At 52.5% G+C, this 22,939-nt stretch overlaps 1 protein-coding gene across 1 annotated transcript in view; it reads left to right on the top strand.

Moving 5' to 3' along the window:
- Positions 1–22,939, top strand: part of MAPK4 (mitogen-activated protein kinase 4) — a 52,090-nt gene that overhangs the window by 15,871 nt on the left and 13,280 nt on the right. The window contains exon 2 of the mRNA XM_041474710.1: positions 13,821–14,537. Within this exon, the coding sequence (XP_041330644.1) occupies positions 13,992–14,537 (546 nt within the window). The 5' untranslated portion in view covers positions 13,821–13,991. The remainder of the gene's footprint in view (positions 1–13,820; positions 14,538–22,939) is intronic.

Here is a 22,939-nt window from a genome sequence, read left to right as displayed (position 1 = left end):
GACTGGGACTGGGGCTGACCAGGGACTGGGGCTGACCAGGGACTGGGACTGACCAGGGACAGGGACTGACCAGGGACTGAGACTGACCAGGGACTGGGAATGACAGGGACTGACCAGGGACAGGGAATGACCAGGGACAGGGACTGGGGCTGACCAGGGACTGAGACTGACCGGGGAATGGGAATGACCAGGGACAGGGACTGGGGCTGACCAGGGACAGGGAATGACCAGGGACAGGGACTGGGAATGACCAGGGACTGAGACTTACCAGGGACTGGAGATGACCAGGGACTGGGACTGATCAGGGACAGGGACAAGGACTGACCAGGGACAGGGACAAGGACTGACCAGGGACTGGGGCTGGTGCTTACCAGGGACAGGGACTGACCAGGGACAGGGACTGACCAGGGACTGGGGCTGGGACTGACCAGGGACAGGGGCTGGGACTGACCAGGGACTGGTGCTGGTGCTGACCAGGGACAGGGACTGACCACAGGGACTGGGGCTGACCAGGGACAGGGAATGACCAGGGACAGGGACTGGGAATGACCAGGGACTGAGACTTACCAGGGACTGGAGATGACCAGGGACTGGGACTGATCAGGGACAGGGACAAGGACTGACCAGGGACAGGGACAAGGACTGACCAGGGACTGGGGCTGGTGCTTACCAGGGACAGGGACTGACCAGGGACAGGGACTGACCAGGGACTGGGGCTGGGACTGACCAGGGACAGGGGCTGGGACTGACCAGGGACTGGTGCTGGTGCTGACCAGGGACAGGGACTGACCAGGGATGGGAGCTGACCAAGGAGATGGGCTGGGACTGGCCAGGGACTGACCAGGGACTGGTGCTGAGCCACAGGGACAGCAAGCTGCTGGGCCGTGCAGCTGTGTGTGGCTGGCACAGGTGGCTGTCCCCGTGGCGAGGGGCCGTGCCAGGGGCAGGTGGCAGGCAGCAGGGTGCCCTGCTGGCCCCGGGCACGCGGGCTCGGCCGTGTTTGCTCAGGCACTGTCTGGTGGCTGTCTGGCTGCAGACAGCCGAGCCCAGAGCTGTTTCACGCGCTGGGTCCCGCCAGGGAACGAGGCCTGTCCCCACGTCTGGGCTCTGCTCAGCCCCTCCACGGCTGACTGGCCAGGGCTGGCTGCCTGCTCAGGGACACATGGGTGGCTTTCCCACACTGCCTAAAGCCCCTGTGAGTGTCAGCAAGTTCTTCTTTGTTTTCTGTTCTTTCTGTGAGCTAATGAGCGTTGTCTGATTTTTCTTTCTCCTTTTATTTTTTTTTCTCTCGGTGTATTTTGGCCTGTCCACAATTGCCCTAGCTGTTAAGGAGGAGAATTCCTGTTTCCCTGAGTCAGGTTTGGGCAGAAGAGCTGGCTCTGCAGAGCTGGGTGATGCTGCTCTGCTTGTTCACAATGCATGGGAAAACAAAACTGTGTGTTTTACTGCTGGTCACGCCAGGATTTGGGGTCGTTTTGTGCTGTTTCCCTTTGGTTTGCCTTTCCCCCTGGCTTCTCCCACAGGCTCAGGAGGATTTCACCCTCCTGTGACAGTGCTGCTTGATGCCCTCTGGCTTTTGGCTGGAGGCACATCTGCTCACCTTGCTGATGAGTTCCTGCTGGCTCCTGGTGGCAAAGACATTTCGGAAAGTCGTGTTTTCAGGGGAACAGGGACCCGATGCCCCCTGAGCAGCCTGCGTGGCTGTTGCTGGGCACAGCCGGGCTGCCAGGGGAGCAGGACACCCGTGAGAGCAGATTTTGGGAGAGCAGGCTGCTTGGATCACCTGGTGTGCCGTGATGCTGCGGGGGTGAGATTCACCCTGACAAACCCAGGGGTGTTGGTTTGAGTGCCTGTCTCTGCCTCTGCTGTAAGCAGCTCTGGCTGAAAGGGTCTGATCTGCTGGGGGGCCTCGTGCCACGGGAGACCAGCCAGAGCCTCACTCACTCACACATCTGGAGTCCCCTGTGAGTGCAGCTGCCTCTCACACAGCTCCCAGAGCCCCCTGTGACTGCAGCTGCCTCTCACACAGCTCCCAGAGCCCCCTGTGACTGCAGCTGCCTCTCACACAGCTCCCAGAGCCCTCAGGGTCCCTGGGGGCCAGGGTGGGGTGTCCCTGTGCAGCTGCCTCTCACACAGCTCCCAGAGCCCCCTGTGACTGCAGCTGCCTCTCACACAGCTCCCAGAGCCCCCTGTGACTGCAGCTGCCTCTCACACAGCTCCCAGAGCCCCCTGTGACTGCAGCTGCCTCTCACACAGCTCCCAGAGCCCCCTGTGACTGCAGCTGCCTCTCACACAGCTCCCAGAGCCCCCTGTGACTGCAGCTGCCTCTCACACAGCTCCCAGAGCCCCCTGTGACTGCAGCTGCCTCTCACACAGCTCCCAGAGCCCCCTGTGACTGCAGCTGCCTCTCACACAGCTCCCAGAGCCCCCTGTGACTGCAGCTGCCTCTCACACAGCTCCCAGAGCCCCCTGTGACTGCAGCTGCCTCTCACACAGCTCCCAGAGCCCCCTGTGACTGCAGCTGCCTCTCACACAGCTCCCAGAGCCCCCTGTGACTGCAGCTGCCTCTCACACAGCTCCCAGAGCCCCCTGTGACTGCAGCTGCCTCTCACACAGCTCCCAGAGCCCCCTGTGACTGCAGCTGCCTCTCACACAGCTCCCAGAGCCCCCTGTGACTGCAGCTGCCTCTCACACAGCTCCCAGAGCCCCCTGTGACTGCAGCTGCCTCTCACACAGCTCCCAGAGCCCCCTGTGACTGCAGCTGCCTCTCACACAGCTCCCAGAGCCCCCTGTGACTGCAGCTGCCTCTCACACAGCTCCCAGAGCCCCCTGTGACTGCAGCTGCCTCTCACACAGCTCCCAGAGCCCCCTGTGACTGCAGCTGCCTCTCACACAGCTCCCAGAGCCCCCTGTGACTGCAGCTGCCTCTCACACAGCTCCCAGAGCCCCCTGTGACTGCAGCTGCCTCTCACACAGCTCCCAGAGCCCCCTGTGACTGCAGCTGCCTCTCACACAGCTCCCAGAGCCCCCTGTGACTGCAGCTGCCTCTCACACAGCTCCCAGAGCCCCCTGTGACTGCAGCTGCCTCTCACACAGCTCCCAGAGCCCCCTGTGACTGCAGCTGCCTCTCACACAGCTCCCAGAGCCCCCTGTGACTGCAGCTGCCTCTCACACAGCTCCCAGAGCCCCCTGTGACTGCAGCTGCCTCTCACACAGCTCCCAGAGCCCCCTGTGACTGCAGCTGCCTCTCACACAGCTCCCAGAGCCCCCTGTGACTGCAGCTGCCTCTCACACAGCTCCCAGAGCCCCCTGTGACTGCAGCTGCCTCTCACACAGCTCCCAGAGCCCCCTGTGACTGCAGCTGCCTCTCACACAGCTCCCAGAGCCCCCTGTGACTGCAGCTGCCTCTCACACAGCTCCCAGAGCCCCCTGTGACTGCAGCTGCCTCTCACACAGCTCCCAGAGCCCCCTGTGAGTGCAGCTGCCTCTCACACAGCTCCCAGAGCCCCCTGTGACTGCAGCTGCCTCTCACACAGCTCCCAGAGCCCCCTGTGACTGCAGCTGCCTCTCACACAGCTCCCAGAGCCCTCAGGGTCCCTGGGGGCCAGGGTGGGGTGTCCCTGCTGGAGACCCCGGCGCAGGGGACACACAGCTCAGGAGCATCCCTTGTTCCTCAGCATCCTTCAGAGCTCATTGGCTGTGTTTGCCAGAGGTTTGGGGACCGTGGAAGTGCTAACAGCCCTGTGGATGTGGCATTTGGGGCCGTGGCATGGTGGCACTAGGCTAATGTTTGGACCAGGTGATCCTTTTCTGGCCCCAGTGATTCTCTGAACAGCTTGTGCTGCTGCGGCCAGGCTGGTTTTGCTGGGGTGGGTTCTCTCCCCGTGCTGTCCCTGGGATGTCCTGTGCCACATCTGGTGTCCCGCCGTACTCCCCGGTGCCAGAGCAGGGCACAGCCCCTCGGTGTCGGGCTGGGGGTCACGGGGAGGGGGTGCTATAGGCAACAACCAGATCAGGCCAAATCAATAATTTGAGAGAGCCAGATTAAAATAAAAAGGGAATAGATTTTATTTTGCGAATCGAAATACGATCTCTGCCAGCCACAATCAAAGGGACAGCACAGAGCCCGGGACTCGAGCCTGGGTGAACTCAGGTCTGATCCCTTTCACATCAGACCTGTGGAGTTCACAAAGTCCATCTGGTGAGCCGAGGTTATATACTGTTTTTATTGCCCAGAGCTAGGTTTCCTTTGTTTCTTTCTCCGAATATTCATACGGTCCTCATCCCCTGTCCGGTGTTAAGGAGAATTCTGTCTTTCTAGCAGACAAAAAAGTGTCCGGGGAAGGATTCAAATGTTCATGTAGTCCGCTGTCCCCTGTCAGGTGTTGGAGGAATCACGTCTCCTGCTCGGACAAAGCTCTCTTGGGGCAAACAATACCGCGTACAGAAAATGATACATGTAAAATATGAGTTACAGGAACTGGGCATTCACATGCTAGTCCAGAGCTGTCCTCGGTTGTTGCTGGCCGATGATGGCTTGAACGCTCTGAGATTCGCTCAGAATTTCCAGAATTTCCTAGGAGCTATTCCCTTCAGTTGCTAATTTGGACTCTTATTCAGTGAACACCTGTGTGCTACAATCTGGTGAGGTAACCCATTTCCCAACCCTTGTGTGAGATTTCTACAAACCTGGGTGCTTTTTGTAATATATTCTAAATCATGATTCGAGATATATATATATATATATATGTATTCCTAAGTATGAATATATTCATTACATTTATTTGAGCACGAATTTGATACATTTATTACAGGGGCACAGGGACCCCAGCCCTGTGGCAGACACCTGGTGCTGCTGGGCACCAGGAGGGCACAGAGCAGGGAGCCCGGTGCTGGGGTGTGTGCAGGGGGGCAGCAGAGGAGGGGAGCAGAGCTTTGTCCCTGCCTGCGCTCATCCCCAAGGAGCCACCGTGCCCGGGGCTCTCTGTGGGATGCTCTGCATCTTATAAATGAGAAGCTTGACGAGGCCAATATTCAAGCAGCAATCAATTTATTAATTAATATGGTAAAGTATGGGCGATGCAGCGCTGGGTACAGCGGGGGAAGTTTTCCCTCCAGCTGCACGCCGATAGTTGGGGCTTACAGGTATTTATAGGGGTGCTCATGAGCTTTCTCAGCAGTTCCTGTTCCCAGTTTTTACGTCACAATTCTATACACTGTTGTGATTTAGTTTTTCTCAGGATGTATCCCAGAAAGGAGTACCCCCAGATGGTGGGGTCCAGCTTCAAAAGAAGAAAGAAGTCTCCCAGCTGGTGAGGTCCAGATTCCAGATGCGGGTCCACCTTTTAATTGCAAGGACTATAAATCTCATAACAGTGATGTCCAGGTTCCCTTGGTCAAAACTATCAATCCTTGAGTCGTTTATCTTCCTTTCTCAAGCTGCTTTTCACTGTTTTGTTAAGGCGTCGAGATAAGCATGTTCCCTTTTTATATATTCTAAAGCTATAGTTTGAAAGATCCTTACTACATGCAATATTCTAAAATTATACTTCAAAAGGTTATTATTGCAAAACTCTTTAAGGCTTAGCTACAAGCAGAAGTTCCTGTCAAAGAGCAACATTTAATTCAAATGCTCCTAAATCAGCTGAAGACTTATAAAGGTTAATTGCGAACGAAGGATGAGTTCAAAGGCCTTCTTCTTCCATGCTTTACTCCTCAGTTATTTATTAGAATTGTCTTTATAGCTGTCCCGTGGTCGGTTTCCACGCATACACAATCACAGGTACACACGTTGCCTGTGTGTGCCTGGCACCGAACACAGTTCTGTATTTCACATGCAGAGCTGAGCACCAGCAGCCACATTTATTGATGGGCTGCAATAATTAAATTTCAGCCTTGGAGCAGCCACTGGCGTGGGAGCAAAGAGCAGCAGGAGCCTTGTCCTTGTCTCCTGCTGCTTCAGTAGCTCTGACTGAAGCTTGGAGAAGGCTCCTGGAGACAGGCAGGTCTTCAGCACGTCTGGAGGTGTCACGGGGGCAGTGGGACAGGATAAAGGATGTCTGGAAGGCTTTGGCTGAGGGGGGACGGATGCTGGGGTGAAGAGAAGTAAAACAATGAACCTGGTGCTGCTGCCAGAGGCACCCGAGATACACACCAGGTGTGATGGCCCCTGGGCTCCAGCCCTTTGCCAGGTGTGAGCCTATTTAGCGCCTGTGGTGCCCTCCTAATGACAGATATCCTGCTCAGACTCCAGCTGTAATGGATTCACCCGGCGGAGAGGGAGATCACTGTCCTCAGATGGGGCTGGGGACAAGGAAAAGCTCACTCGAGTGTCACCCGCGAGCTTGGGCTGGGAGCTTGCTGGGGTGTGACAGCAGAGAGCCACTGTGAGGGCACCCAGAGTCATTCTGAGGGCACCCAGAGCCCTGTGAGGGCACCCAGAGTCACTCTGAGGACACCCGGAGCCCTGTGAAGGCACCCAGAGTCACTCTGAGGACACCCAGAGCCCTGTGAGGGCACCCAAGAGTCACTCTGAGGGCACCCAGAGCCCTGTGAAGGCGCCCAGAGTCACTCTGAGGGCACCCAGAGTCACTGAGGGCATCCAGAGCCCTGTGAGGGCACCCAAGAGTCACTCTGAGGGCACCCAGAGCCCTGTGAAGGCACCCAGAGTCACTCTGAGGGCACCCAGAGCCCTGTGAAGGCACCCAGAGTCACTCTGAGGGCACCCAGAGCCCCTGTGAGGACACCCAGAGCCCCCCAAGCCCTGTGAGGGCACCCAGAGCCCCTGTGAGGGCACCCAGTGTCCCCCCAAGCCCCATGAGGGCACCCAGAGCCCTCAGAGGAGGAAGGCAGCAGAAAGGCCAGCCCAAATCCCAGCAGCACCGTCAGGGCAAACGCTGCCCTTGCACAGAGAAGAGTGGGAGAGAGAGAGAGAGAGAGAGGATGGAAGAATGAAAAAAGCCTAAATTCTTCCCCCATCTTTGTATTTTATGGCATTATAAAATACAAAAAGTTATAAAATCTCTGCACCTGGGCAGAGGCGGCTGCTGGAGTTGCCCCTGGTGGAAAAGGGAGTGAGAGGTGAATTGATTCTGTGAAATACACTCAGTGCTCATCAGGGGGGAATATCTCTACATTTCCTGCATTACTCTTGAATGCAGAGTGGTTTGTTTTTCAGCTGGGTGGTTTAGCTCTCTGTATGAGCTCCCCCATGCTTTCCTGGTCCCTCCCCGTGTCCGTCCGTGCCTGGTGGCTGCAGGGCAGGCTGGTGGCACCACGGGGCTCCTGCTCCCCCAGGCCCTGGGACTGGTTTGAGTGATGGCCATGGCAGATATTTATTAAATTAGGGGATCCATGGTCTGCACTGTCGCTGTATGCCTGCTGGGGGTACCCAGAACTTTCCTCTCTTTGAGCTGGGACTGATAGCAACCGGGGAAGGAATGAAGTTAGCACTCCCTGAGACTGCTTGGAACTGGTGTCCCTTTGTTTTGCTGGCCTCTCCCCGTGTGAGCAGGTCGGGTTTGTTCCCTGCATGCTGCTTTGGTGCTCCCACAGACCCTGTTACTGCAGCCTCACTGCCTGCAGTGCTGCAGGAGCTGTTGCCCATGCTGCAGGAGCTGCTGGCCGTGCCCTGCTGTGCTGCAGGAGCTGCTGGCCGTGCCCTGCTGCACATCTCCTGAAGCTCCCAGGGTGGATATCAGAGCCTGGCCTGACCCACCTGAAAGCTGCTGGGCTCTGGGCTGCAGGTCCAGCACAGCTGAGCACATTTCTGGGCTCTGGGCTGCAGGTCCAGCCCAGCTGAGCACATTTCTGGGCTCTGGGCTGCAGGTCCAGCACAGCTGAGCACATTTCTGGGCTCTGGGCTCTGCAGTTAGCGCCCAGCTGAGCACATTTCTGGGCTCTGGGCTCTGCAGGTCCAGCCCAGCTGAGCACATTTCTGGGCTCTGGGCTGCAGGTCCAGCCCAGCTGAGCACATTTCTGGGCTCTGGGCTCTGCAGGTCCAGCCCAGCTGAGCACATTTCTGGGCTCTGGGCTCTGCAGTTCCAGCCCAGCTGAGCACATTTCTGGGCTCTGGGCTCTGCAGGTCCAGCCCAGCTGAGCACATTTCTGGGCTCTGGGCTGCAGGTCCAGCACAGCTGAGCACGTCTCCCGTCCAACACCGCTGCTGGGAGCAGCAGCTGCTCTCATTAGGAAATTAACACTTCTTCATTGCAGGAGCGCAGAGACTAGGGGTGCTGATGGCATTTCCATGGGGCTTCCGGGGGGCTCTCAGGAGCCAGGTGTGGTTTGGAGAATGGGGAATGCAGGGAAAATGACCTCTGTAGCCCTCCTTGGGAGGCTGCTCAGCCTGGTCCCTGGGGTTTGCTGTTGTCTGGGGCAGAAGAGGCAGAGATAAGAACAGATACAGGCAGAGGTCGGTCACTGAGTCCCAGGATGGTTTGGGTGGGAAAGGAACTTTAGGGTCATCCCATTCCACCCCCTGCCATGGGCAGGGACACCTTCCACTGTCCCAGGCTGCTCCAAGCCCCGTCCAGCCTTTCCTTGGACACTGCCAGGGATCCAGGGGCAGCCACAGCTGCTCTGGACACCCTGTGCCAGGGCCTGCCCACCCTGCCAGCCAGCAATTCCTGCCCAAGATGCCAAAATCTGTGCCTGCCCTGTGGCAGTGGCAGCCATTGCCTGTGTGCTGTCCCTGCAGGCCTTGTCCCCAGTCCCTGTGCAGCTCTCCTGGAGCCCCTGGAGGCCCTGGCAGGGGCTCTGAGGTGTCCCTGGAGCCTTCTCTTGTGCAGGGGAACAGCCCCAGCTGGGCCAGGCTGGCTCCAGAGCAGAGGGGCTCCAGCCCTGGTAGCATCTCCGTGCCTCCTCTGCACTGGCTGCAGCAGCTCCACGTCCTTGTGCTGCTGGAGCCAGGGCTGGGGCAGCTCTGCAGGTGGGCTCTCACCTGAGCCCAGGGCACCGGGGCAGAATTGACCTGCCTCTCTCCCACTCCTGTGAGATCCTGTGTTCTGCTGGTCCCTTGGCCATGGAACAGCTCCCTGTATTTGCCATCAGCTTTTCCCTGGATTTTCAATGTTCCACAGGAGGACAGGGGTGTGACTTGCTGGGCTCCAGGGCCATCCTTCAGGGCCATTCTGCCTCGGCCCCTCTGGTTGCAGAAGCTGCAGCAGGGCCCTGCTCAGCTGGGGGGTGAGACACAGCCTGGAGCACCACAAAGGCCCTCATCCTGTTTGTGAGAAAAAACAGGGCTCTTTCTTCCTTTTTTCCCCTCATATGTTGCGTTTTCCCTTTCAGTGCTTCTAGAGCTCTACTAATTATTAATAATTAGGCTGACGAGGCAGAACTTGGTTTCTTTCCACTGCGTCTGGAGTAAGCCAAGGAGCTCGGCGTGGGAGCTCGCTCTGGGTCCTGCCAGCGCTGCCTGGGCTCAGTGGCCCACGGGGTTCTGCTGCCAGAACCGCAGCAGGGTTTGTGGGGAGGGCCCTCAGGGACCATCCCGTCCCAGAGCCATGAGTGGCAGAGCTGAGCAGCAGGGTTTGTGGGGAGGGCCCTCAGGGACCATCCCGTCCCAGAGCCATGAGTGTCAGAGAGCTGAGCAGCAGGGTTTGGTGGGAAGGCCCTCAGGGACCATGCAGTCCCACAGAACAGCAGTGGCAGAGAGCTGAGCAGCAGGGTTTGGTGGAGAGTGCCCTTGGGGACCATCCAGTCCCAGAGCCCATGAGTCCAGAGTGGCAGAGAGCTGAGCAGCATGCTAGGTGCTGGGTGCTGGGGCTGAGGATGGGTTCTGGGAACGGGGATGGGTTCTGGGAATGGGGATGGGCTTTGGGGATGGGGGCTGTCTCTCGCTGAGATGCTGAGTTGGGTCTCACAGCCACCATGGCATCATGTTAAAGCACACCTATCCCAACCCTGTTGGACAGAGTTTCCTTGGCCAGCAGGAGATTTCCGTTACTTTTTTTGTGTTTTGGTTACTTTTATTTGTTTTCTTCTCCTCGCCAGGTTCTCTCCCAGAGAGCTGTGCAGTGACCAAGGTCTGCAGCACAGGCTGGGGGAGCTCAGGTGGTTCCCCATGGGAGAAAAGCCCCTCTGTTGCTGCAGCCCCCTGGTTTCTCACCGGGTCCCAGGCTGCCCTTGAGCCTTGCCGTGGTCTCAGAGCCTCCAGCAGCTCCGGTGGCTTCAGCAGCACATGTTCCCTTTCATGCCTTGCTGGGTCACCACGCTGGGGCACCTTCCTGCTCTTTCCTGGCAGAGCCTCGGCATTTATCCACCTCCCTGTTCCCTTTCTCCCCTTGTTCCCCACCTGGTTTTGTCCCCCTGGTTTGCCTGGACCAGGGCACCTCTCTGCTCCCTGGCAGCACCAGCAGCTTTCTCTGCTCAGTCCTTGCATGCAAAAGCCAGCATTAGATAATTGCTGGATTGAAAAGAGGCTGTAATTATTTTTGCTTCCCGACTGGAGGAGCAGGCAGTGCTTGCCAAACAGCTCGGTAGCTGCTGGCAGATGCTCTTCGGAGGGTATCCCTGCCCTGCCTACATCCTCTCCGTGTGCCTTCATTTCAGCTGTTAGCTGGCTCCCTCCCCAAATCGCTGCTGCCCTGGAGTGCTGCCTTTCTCATCCACCCTCAGCAACGGGCGATTGCTCAGCGTTTAATATTTTCCCTGCTATTTTGTTATTCCTGGTGACTTCTGCCAGGGAGCAGGAGGGTCCCAGCAGCACTGCCTGGGGAGCACAGGGCACAGGACCAGGCTGTGAACCCTCTGCCAGGTTAATGGAGCTCAGGGGCTCCAACAGAGCCATTGTTCTGGCTTGAAGAACACAACAGCAGCAGATCCACAGTTATTTTATTTTATTTTATTTTATTTGAATTATTCTATATTACTATTTCATTTTAATTATTATTTTATTCTATTTTACTTTATTTTATTTTATTTTATTTTATTTTATTTTATTTTATTTTATTTTATTTTATTTTATTTTATTTTATTTTATTTTATTTTATTTTATTTTATTTTATTTTATTTTATTTTATTTTATTTTATTTTATTTTATTTTATTTTATTTTATTTTATTTTATTTTATTTTATTTTATTTTATTTTATTTTATTTTATTTTATTTTATTTTATTTTATTTTATTTTATTTTATTTTATTTTATTTTATTTTATTTTATTTTATTTTATTTTATTTTATTTTATTTTATTTTATTTTATTTTATTTTATTTTATTTTATTTTATTTTATTTTATTTTATTTTATTTTATTTTATTTTATTTTATTTTATTTTATTTTATTTTATTTTATTTTATTTTATTTTATTTTATTTTATTTTATTTTATTTTATTTTATTTTATTTTATTTTATTTTATTTTATTTTATTTTATTTTATTTTATTTTATTTTATTTTATTTTATTTTATTTTATTTTATTTTATTTTATTTTATTTTATTTTATTTTATTTTATTTTATTTTATTTTATTTTATTTTATTTTATTTTATTTTATTTTATTTTATTTTATTTTATTTTATTTTATTTTATTTTATTTTATTTTATTTTATTTTATTTTATTTTATTTTATTTTATTTTATTTTATTTTATTTTATTTTATTTTATTTTATTTTATTTTATTTTATTTTATTTTATTTTATTTTATTTTATTTTATTTTATTTTATTTTATTTTATTTTATTTTATTTTATTTTATTTTATTTTATTTTATTTTATTTTATTTTATTTTATTTTATTTTATTTTATTTTATTTTATTTTATTTTATTTTATTTTATTTTATTTTATTTTATTTTATTTTATTTTATTTTATTTTATTTTATTTTATTTTATTTTATTTTATTTTATTTTATTTTATTTTATTTTATTTTATTTTATTTTATTTTATTTTATTTTATTTTATTTTATTTTATTTTATTTTATTTTATTTTATTTTATTTTATTTTATTTTATTTTATTTTATTTTATTTTATTTTATTTTATTTTATTTTATTTTATTTTATTTTATTTTATTTTATTTTATTTTATTTTATTTTATTTTATTTTATTTTATTTTATTTTATTTTATTTTATTTTATTTTATTTTATTTTATTTTATTTTATTTTATTTTATTTTATTTTATTTTATTTTATTTTATTTTATTTTATTTTATTTTATTTTATTTTATTTTATTTTATTTTATTTTATTTTATTTTATTTTATTTTATTTTATTTTATTTTATTTTATTTTATTTTTTTTGATGTGTTTTTTTTTTGTTTTTTGGGTTTTTTTTTTTTTTGGTTTGGTTTTGGTGGGTTTCTTTGTTTTTTTTTTTTAATTTTATTTCAATGTTCCTCCTCTGGGCAGCACAGGGCCCAGAGGATAACCTGGGACCTCCCTGTGCAAGGTCACATCACAGCCCCTGTGCAGCTGGGTGGTCCCACAGGTTCCCCCAGCCCGGAAGGACCCTCAGGGGTGGTGCAAGGATGAAAATGGGGTGCAGCAAGGCGTCAGGGGTGTTTGGGAGCAGGATGGGGGCCAGGCTCAGGCAGGAGAGGTGTCCTTGCTCCTCTAGACTCACAAAGAGCTGCAGGGAGACGTGGTGGTGCACTGAGAACCTTGCGCTGATCATCCGGGAGGAGAAGCCCAGCTGCTCCCTCCTGCTTCGGACCTTTTGTTCCATTCTGTTTCCAAATGAGGTGAAAACCACAGTGGGAAAATTGGAGTGCTTTGAGGGTCTTGAGCTGTCTTTTCCCAGCTGGAGCAGCTGTGAGAAGTGGTCCCTTGCCCATGGCCACCTCTGCATGGTCACCTGCCACCAGACAAGGACATGTAGTCAGGAAGATCCCCAGGAACTGGGATCCTCTGGCTGCGTGCCCCCCCGGTTCCCAGCAGGTGTTGGTGTTTGTCTGCAGAGGCGAGGGTCTGCCGTGGTGCCAGCAGACTCCTTCCCAAGCCTCTGCAGCTCGGTGAGAGACTCCTGGGCAGCTCGGGGCAAGGCAGAGAGCTCTGGGATCGGGGCCTGGGCTCCAGAGACGACTCAGCCTGCTGCCGCTGCTCAGCCAGCTCCTCTGGGATCCACACGCACCAGAGACAGCTCCTCCCCGGGGGAGAAAACAAACTTTGTGTCCTTCACATGCAAATATGTGCATATTTACCTGTCCAGCTGTCATTTCAGAGAACCCAGGGATGGCATCCTGGGGCTGCTGCCAGCGTTTGCTGTGGGACTGAGTTCGGGGGGTGTCACATCCTCACACACACTTCTGAAGGCTTTCTGCAAAAATTGCCTCGTTTGCCTGAGCAGCTCTGGTTGTTACACCCCGGAAAGCTCCGTGGCTCTCTCAGCTGCCCGGCAGGGAGGGTTTGCACCCTCATTTCTGTGCTGGTTTTGCTGTGTGGTTTACATGGGCAGTTGCTGACGTGACACGGTCTGTGCAGCCACTGCAAATTGCTCCACAAAGTTTGCAAGAAAAAAAAAAAAAAGACGAAGAAAAAAAAGCCAGCAAAGGGTAAAGAAGGGGAAAGGAAGAGTTACAGATGATGCTGAGATTCTCTGCATCTTACAAATGAAAAAGGGAAGATTAAGCAGCTGAAAAATGCTGGTGGTGTTGCATGCCTTGGGAGGGGATAACTGATGATCCTCTGAAAGGTCACAGTTTTGCTCATGGTCAGCCTTCAGCGAGCTGTTATATGGGCAAGGCATGGGCATCAAATGGATCCTCCTCTCCTCTCCTCTCCTCTCCTCTCCATCTTCGGGCTGCATTTCTCTACGCTCCTTGGAAAGTCCATTGACTTCTCACCCAGTTTAAAACATTTTATTTCTCTGTCTGTGTGTGTCCTCAGATTTATTTTCACCCTGTGTCATCTTGAAGCGCCGGGCTCAGAGCGAGCCCCCTCCCCGGGCACCTGTGTGTAATAATGAGGGGCCTGATCTCCAGCTGCCTTTCTGACCTGGAGGCCCTGGGGCGTTCCCGGCTTTTCCAGTGACGAGCGCGGAGGAGCGGGCAGAGCGCCATGGCAGAGAAGTGCGACTGCCTGGCCAGCATGTACGGCTACGACCTGGGCTGCCGCTTCGTCAACTTCCGCCCGCTGGGCTTCGGGGCCAACGGGCTGGTGCTGTCGGCGCTGGACAGCCGCAGCTGCCGCAAGGTGGCCGTGAAGAAGCTGACGCTGGGCGACGCGCGCAGCGTGAAGCATGCCTTCCGCGAGATCAAGATCATCCGCCGCCTCGAGCACGAGAACATCGTCAAGGTCTACGAGGTGCTGGGCCCCAAGGGCGCCAACCTGCGCGGGGACTTCTTCAAGTTCAACATGGTGTACATCGTGCAGGAGTACATGGAGACGGACCTGGCGCGGCTGCTGGAGCAGGGCAAGCTGGCCGAGGAGCACGCGAAGCTCTTCATGTACCAGCTGCTGCGCGGGCTCAAGTACATCCACTCGGCCAACGTCCTGCACCGCGACCTCAAGCCGGCCAACATCTTCATCAGCACGGAGGACCTGGTGCTGAAGATCGGCGACTTTGGCCTGGCCAGGATTGTGGACCAGCACTACTCGCACAAGGTAGGCAGCGCCGGGCTGGCCGGCGCAGGGGGCGGCCGGCGCGTGTGGGGTGATGTGGCTGGGCTGTGTGGGATCTTCCAGGGGAACTGCTCCCCGAGCCTCTTTGGGCAGCAATTCCTTTCCCTGTTTCTTTTTCTCTTTCTCACCCTGCTGGGTGATCACTGCTGCTCTGCCCCAAGCCATGACACATGTCCAGGGAGTCAGGTTTAGGTGAGAAGGGACATTTAAAGCTCATTCAGTCCAACCCCCCAGCAAGGAGCAGGGACACTTTCCACTAGATGGGATTGCTCAGAGCCCTGTCCAGCCTGGCCTGCCATGTTTTCTGGGCACAGCCCATGCACTGAGCTCTGCCAGAGTCCCCAGGGCTCTGCAAAGAGGGCATGGGAAGGGTTTGAGAGCCCTTCAGCTGCCTTGCATTGCTTTACACTGTGTGTATCAAACACACGCTCAGGTATTTTGCTCTGTCTCAGCAGTGGACTGTGGGGAGACATGTGTTTGCTTGCTTTACTCAAATGACTAAGCTCTGTGTTTCTTGCACTGCTGCTGTTAAAAAGCACAAGCTGCTGGAAGCACATGGAGAGGGGACCTGGCATGTCCACACCCACTCTGCTGGGCTTTGTCCTCGCTTCGGTGCAACCAGCTTCTTAAAAACCCAATTTTGTTTGAATTACAATAATTTAACATAGGGGGAGAGGAGTGGGACTTTGAGGTTCAGCCAAATCCTTTCATCTGAGGTCCGGATCCAAATGACACACGAAGTTCTTTGCTGTTTGGCACTCGGTGTGTCATGGAGGAACAATAACGTGAGTGGCTGGGGCAGCCTGCAGTGCTGACAGCGGGCAGGCAGCGTGGGAGGGAGGGAGGGAGGGAGGGATAATGGGTGAGAAGGCTCTGTAACACACAGTCCTGATGCTAATGGATACTGAACCGAGCTGCAGATGTGAAGTGCAGGTTGCCTTCCAGGCTGGAGCTCTTGAGCAGTGGAGGGATGCGGCGGAGGCTCCATCAGCCTGTGGCCCCACGTGTTCCTGGGAGAGCACAAAGCCACGGTGTGGTCTGCAGCTGGCTTCTGGTTAAAGCCACTGTTTGGTGTTGTGAGATAGAATCTGTTTTCTAGAGCTGGATGTGTCCATGGGTGAGGCTGGGGTACCCCATGGATCTGTTGTTGTACAAAAGATTTAACAGGTTTAAATGCACTTTGCATTTACCAGTGCGTTCCTGTCCATTGCTCTGGGAAGGGAAGCAGCAGAGGATGGCAAAAAGGCAATCTCATGATCCTGAGCTGATTTATTCTGGATATCAGTCTGGGCTGTGGGGAGAAACAGCCTGGGGAAAAGGAATGAGGCTGCAGGAAGCAAGCACAGGGTCCCTGTCACTCTGCCTGCCCTTTCTGTGCTCCCTTCCTCACTCATTATTTATGGCCCAGCTCAGGCAGAGGCTCCCGGCTCTTCAGACATGTGATTTGTTCATTTAAAGTCAGGTAACTCCCAGAGAAAACCCCTGCAAACAAGGCAGGCTACATGAACACAGAAAGTCTCTGATTTAAGGAACATCATGTTGTCAAGGACTGGGGGATCAGGGTAGGAGTCATCTGTTCGTGTCTGCTGCAGAATTATTGTTATTTCTAAGCAATTCTCTGTTGCCTCAATAACAGCCAGTGCAGTGGAAGGAGCTGTCAAGGGCTGCAGCATCATGTTGGTGTTTAACTCTGCCAGATGCCACTGCACGAGCACCTCCAGTTCCTCACAGGGTGGGAGGCTGGAGCATCAGTGCAAAAAAGCCCATCTGAGTGGGCACAGAAAGCTGGCTGCTGCTCGGGAGCAGAGCTGGCAGCAGCAGATCGTGCCAGCTGTCGGGGATCCCTGGCGGCGGCAGGGCTGGGTCTGCCAGGGCTACAGCAGGATGGGGTGTGGGTCAGCCCTGCCTTTGATGTCCAGCACTTCAGAGATGGCTCAGAGAAATCAATTCCTTTCCCTCTTTCTCTTTCAAGCTCCGCTCTCCTGCAAGGCTCGCTCAGATTGGTGAGCCCCGTGCTCTGGCAGGAGGCAGCGGCAGGAGGCAGAGCAGTGGAGCAGCCCGAGTCTGAGGCTGTGGGGACTCCACCCTGGGGACCCCCTGATGCCCTAGGATTTCAGCTTTTGTGTTTTTCAAATCCTGTACTGCTTTAATGCATAGCTCTAAACTCCATATAAAGTGTTGGCTACTGTCTTCACATTTTGGGGAGGCAGAACAGTCCCTCTAGGCCTGACATCCAAGGATACCCTACAGCCTCAGGCCCCAAATAGTATAAACAAAAGTTTGGGGTGAGCAAACTGGAGGTGTGTGACTTCTTTACCTGAAGCTGTAATTGAAGGATTAACTCCTGATATGTAAATAGACAAAACTTATAATTTTATGAAAATCTCATGACCATCATCCACCTTGGGCAAGGCCTCTGGGAGGCCTTGACTGCCCAAGGTGTAGCTATTGAGGGCCTTTAATAAATACCCACTTTAGCAGAGCAGGGACCCTCACAGCACAGAGCTAGCTGGTGCTGCCAGCCCACAAGCAGATGAAATCCTGCACACTTTGGGCAATTAATTACCCCAAAGATTCTGCAGATCCAAACCTCTGTCTAAACCAGCTGCACCTCTGTCCTCATGGTTTCCTGAGAGCCTTTGCTGTGTGTCATCTTCAGTGCATGGATTTTTTTTTCTCTTAGCGTGTTTTGTGTCTGGAATATGCTTACACTAATGGCTGGGCTCTACTACCAAAAGCGATTGCAGTTTGTGGTGTTATTTGTCTCAAAGGTCACATCTCAGAATTCTGACCTGATGTTTCTCAAACACCAAACCATCCTGCTGAGTGTTAAAATGGCAAATATGAACCACTCTGGATTGTGAGCAGAATTTTAAAAACAGCTTGGAATACACATCACACCTGAATAACAGCCCTTGCCTGGCAAGACATCTTTTTTGTGTGACTTTCATCAGCCAAACGTTGAGTTAGGATAATGTGGTGGGAAGAGGAGAGCTGCCCAGCCCTGGGGGATGCTGAGCTGGGATAACAGGGTGGGAAGGGGAGAGCTGCCCAGCCCTGGGGGATGCTGAGCTGGGATAACATGGTGGGAAGAGGAGAGCTGCCCAGCCCTGGGGGATGCTGAGCTGGGATAACATGGTGGGAAGGGGAGAGCTGCCCAGCCCTGGGCGATGCTGAGCTGGGATAACAGGGTGGGAAGGGGAGAGCTGCCCAGCCCTGGGGGATGCCCTGAGGCACAGTGAGGAGCTGGCTGCCCCAGCTGTGAAGCAGAGCAGCTTTGGCTCTGTCTCTCCCACTGTCTGGCTGGTTTGGCTGCTCATACCTTTATCCATGTGGTAAGAGCAGCATGGGGACATCTCTTTGTCTGAAACTTCTCCCGAGCGAACAACAGGGATTTTCAGCTGCCGAGGTCACATCCAGATCTCAGTCTGCACCTTCCCAGGCTGCTCAGGCTGACAAGTTTAGCCTTGTCTCAGACAGGTGAGGTTCTAGACTTGGGTACTTGCAGACATCTCTTTAGGGCACAGAGTAGCAGGTGTAGCAGGAGAGAACCTTCAGGAGCTGATTCTGTTCATCCACATCTCTCTCTCATCCTGTCTCTTCCCCAAAACTCTCACCACCCAGCTGTGCAGGCTCCTCTCTTTTCTGCTGCTCTTTATCCCTGGGAGTTTATCCCTCTGGAACATCTCCACATTATTGCCTTTCTCCTTGGCCGCTGCTGTTTGTGGTTTGAACACTTGGCCCTGCACCTCGGTGCCCAGATGGTGAACAAAGGGGGGTTGGAGGGGAAGAAAGGAGCATTCCCAGCCTCCACGAGGTCCTTATGCAGGACGGGCAAAGCTGGGCAACTCCTGCTCAAAGCCCTTCATCCCCTTGGGAAAAGCATTCATCCCACCTTCCCCACCAGAATCCTCTGCGATGCTCCCTCTGTCTGCAGCTGTGGGGCCCTGCCTGCCTCATGGTCCTGTCCCTGCATGTGTGTCTGCAGAGGCTCCTGGGCCTGCTGCCCAAATCCAGCCCATCCAACCATCATCCATCATCCATCATCCATCCATCCATCCATCCATCCATCCATCCATCCATCATCCATCCATCCATCCATCCATCATCCATCCATCCATCCATCCATCCATCACCATTCATCCATCCATCCATCATCTCTCCCTGATCATCCATCCATCCATCCATCCATCCATCCATCCATCCATCCATCCCTCCATCCCCACTCTCCCTGCCTGGATAAATGCCCTGGGCTCCACATGAGAGCTCAGATCGCTCTGTGCCAGGTCTGGGGTGGCAGTGCTGTGGAAGGGAGGTGCTCTCCTCCCCCAGCACCCTCAGCCTGTGTGGGAGCAGGGAGACATCAATGTCACGCGTTAGATGTTGGCATGAACGCCAGTGCATGTCTGGAGTGTGACATTCAATAGGGCAGGCTCACCCCCAGCTGTGCACCCTGTGTGGTGAGTTGACCCCCCCAGCACTGGGCAGAGCACGGGATGGTCCTGTCTGGGATGGACGGGAGATTTCTGCTGGCAGGGACACAGAGGCTCACTGAATGTCCTCCCTGGGTGACACGGCCATGAACCAAAGCGATCCGTACTCTCCCTGTGTTGTGCAAGACAGATTGTCCCTTCTGAATGCTCCAAAGCACCTGGGGACTTCAGCACGGCGTTCCCAGAGGACCTGCTCTCCCTTTCCTGTTGGCAGCATTCATTGCACGATTAATTGGCAGAAACTCCACACCATGGAGGTGTGTCAGCCCTTTTAGGGGGAGTTATGGTGGTAAACACTTCACAGACCATCTTCAAAGCTTTGAAGTGCTCCTTTAGTTCTGTACTGGCTGTCCAGCACAAGTATAATTGCTTCCAGTCCACCCAGTGAAATGACAGAATTCCCAGTTGAGTGGTGGTGAGGAGGAGTTCAGGGGAGATGAGGGTGTGGGGCTGTGTGTTCCTGTGGCCAGGACCACCCTCCGTGTCCAGCCTGTGGCAGCCGCCCATGCAGCTGGTGCTGACCTCCCCGCTGTGACCCCAGCTCGTTTGTTCTGCCCTGTCCTCCAGGGAGGCCATTGGTCATCCGTGCTCCTGAAATGAATGTCCTCTGCCCTCCCAAAACCAGAGCTGTGGGGCCAGCACGGCAGCCGATCTGCTGTCCTCCTGTGGAGCAGTGTTCCCACAAACCCGGCATCTCCCACGGCCCCTCCTAGAACTGCCTGGCCTGCATTTTATGAAATGAGGTTAAAAACCCTGCTGTGAAGAGGCAGAAGCTTGCTGCTGCTCCAGGATTATTCCAAAAGCTTGGGCTTGTTGCTATTTTGAGCCCCCCATCTGCACCAGGAGCTGATCCGGCTCCCACGGGCGCAGCAGCAGAAATCCCGACCGTGTTTGTGGCTGGCGGCACGGATACACAGGCTGTGCTTGGATCCTGATGGATCTCCAGTTTGAGAGCACCTGGTCTGCACCTCTGTGGCTTCTTGGCTGCAGGAAGGTGGATTCAGGTGTGGGGCACGCCTGGGAGAAGCCTTAGGCTGCGGCATGGGGGCTGCTCGGTTTCAGGAGGTGGATCCTGCACTCCCACGGCCCCTGGATCCCTCTGGCTCTGGGGAGGAGCCCTGGGGTGGATGGTGTTAGTTTTGGAGCAGCTCAGTGCTCCCCGTGTGCTGCCAGGGTGTGCCAGACTCCCTCAGCACCCACGGAGGGCAGGTTCAGTGTGCTGTCACCAGGGTGACACCGGGATGCAGCAGCACCTGCCCAGAATTGTTTCTCCTTCTGGTGTTTACAAGCAAAACACAAAATATGTGTTGTGTAAGGAATTTCAAAAAACATCCATTTCTCTTTGCTTTCCGCTTCCCTTGCTGTGCTGTTTGATATGATGCTTATCCTACCTGTAGTGAATTCATCACCTTTATAGATTGCCTGAGCTGTTGACACACAGGCAGGAGGACAAGAGGAGAAGCAGGAAAATGATACTTGAAAATCATAGGGAAAAAAAATATAGCATAGAAGGGCTTAGACTTGAAACTACTTCTGTTTTTCAATTAACTCCATTATGTTGTTTCTTACAGAGATTCTTCAGTGCAGAGAGGGCTGTGCTGAATCCACAGAATATTGTCACAAAGATGTATGTTCCATCTTAATTAGAACTAATTAATAGGCTTTGGCTCTTGGTCTTCCCGTCTGGTTGAATCTACACAAAAGGTGCAATCCTTGCCTGGAGCCCTGCCTTGCTCAGGTGATGGCCGGGAGTGCCTGGGCTCCCCATCCTGGCCCCACAGCTCAGGGCTGAGCCGTGCCCAGCCCAGGTGCGGGTGGGTCCTGTCCATGGCAGTGCCCTCATGATCCTGGATCCCAAAGCTGCCGTGCCATTTCTCCCTGGAACCTCTTAGCCCATGGGAGTGCAGTTACTTCCTGCAGGCGGCGGGGCAGGAGCTCGGTGTTCTCTGAAAACAGGGATCTAGCCCAGGTTTTATCCAGGGGAAGGTGCCGGGGCTGTATCTGCTGCTCGAGGCTGTGCTGCCCATGGCAGGACCTCCGGCCGGGTCGGAAAAGTCTCCATTCCCAAACCTCCAATCGCTCCTCCCTGTATTCCACCCCAAGGGAGGGGAGGGATAACGCAGAGCCCGGTGTGGAATGCCCCGGGAGGCAATGGTGGGATCCTCATTGCTGGGTCCGGGAGGTGGGATCCTCAGTGCTGGGTCCAGGAGGTGGGATCCTCAGTGCTGGGTCCAGGAGGTGGGATCCTCAGTGCTGGGTCCAGGAGGTGGGATCCTCAGTGCTGGGTCCAGGAGGTGGGATCCTCAGTGCTGGGTCCAGGAGGTGGGATCCTCAGTGCTGGGTCCAGGAGGTGGGATCCTCAGTGCTGGGTCCAGGAGGTGGGATCCTCAGTGCTGGGTCCAGGAGGTGGGATCCTCAGTGGTGGCTCTGAGGACCTCGAGTGGGGTGATGGAGAGCAGCTGCAGGCTCCTCCTCTCCGTGGGTCCTTCCCGGGCGTGCTGGGGGCGATCCAAGGTTTTCCAGCAGATGGAAGCAGGGAGATGGCAGTCAGAGCCAGGGTGAGGGAGAGCATTAATCAGAGTGAGAATTAACCACCACCAGGAGCCTCGCAAGGCAGCAGGAAGGTCAAAGATGTGTCTGTTTGGCGAGTTTTTGCAGGGAATTTTCTCCGAGGCGTGAGGGGTGGAAAATGTTTGTCTTGTTGTGACTTTGAGATATTTGCAGTGTATTGCTCATGCATCTTGCGTGGTGCAGACACCCCCGAGAACTCAGATCCTCCTTGCTGTCAGAGAGGAGAAACACATGAGCAGTGTTAAATCCACAAGGAGGGTGGCACTCCTTCCCTGGGAGAGGGAAGAAATGGCTCCAGCTAAGAATTGCCCTGGATTGCTACCCTCAGAGTTTATTTTCCTGGGATTCTCCAATAAATTCCAGCGTCTCCACTGTTGGGAATAATTGCAGTAGCTGATAGGTGGTGGTTTGATCTGATAATGCCTGGGGGTTTTTGTGCTGGTTCTGACTGAGCAGCATTAGCAAAAATATAACAGCATTAAAGGAAACTTCTTAGCTAATCAGTCTGCATTACAACTTATCATGAGAAGGCCAAAATTAATATGTTCTTTTAAAAGCAAGCCCTTTATGATTAAAAGCTTGATGACTCGCACATTTGGGAATTGGCACAAAAACCTGCACTGGGGGAAGAGGAGTGTGATCAGCCTCGTGGTGTTTGTGGTGGTGCACTGCTCTCGTGTTTAGGTGGAGAGATGCATCCTACAGCACCCCAGGAAATGCTGTACAGCACAACTCCAGGCATAGTGCAGCTGAAAACAGTCTCTGGAACTAAATCAGTAGGGATGGAGTTTTCAAATAGGCTTTTATGTGAACTGTGTTCATGCTGTCATTGCATTTTTACATTCTCCAAATGCTTTGTGGCATTTAAATGCAATTCAGCTTTATAATTTAATTTTATTTTGCTGCTCCTGCTGCATTTCAATCTACCTCCTTCTGTTAATGTGTTATATTTAACATAGAAAAGGCTGATTATGAATATTCCAATGTTATCCCGGTGCAGTAGCCATCCATACCCAGCCCCAGTGTGGCAGTGAGGGGTCCCTGGAGGTGCCAGGTTTATTTCCAGGCTGGGATACATCCCCTGGCTCCAGCAGGGCTGTGAGCACCTGGCTCTGGTGGCAAATCACCCAGGTGGGCTCAGGAGCAGGAGAACCCTGCTTCAGAGAGGGGGTGGCTTTGTCCAGGGATGCTGCTGGGAGCTTCTCCTGTGGAAGCAAGGTCAGGCATCCCAAACGCCATCCCCACTGCCAGCATAGTGGCCCTGGGGTGTGGAGCTGCCCTCACCATGCTCACAGCACAGTGGCACTGGGGCTGCCCTCG

This window comes from Pyrgilauda ruficollis, unplaced genomic scaffold (assembly GCF_017590135.1).
Source record: "Pyrgilauda ruficollis isolate IOZ18807 unplaced genomic scaffold, ASM1759013v1 scaffold332, whole genome shotgun sequence".
Classification (NCBI taxonomy): Eukaryota; Metazoa; Chordata; class Aves; order Passeriformes; family Passeridae; genus Pyrgilauda; species Pyrgilauda ruficollis.
The sequence above is the reverse complement of the archived record's forward strand: the minus strand, read 5'-3'. Positions and strand labels throughout refer to the sequence as shown.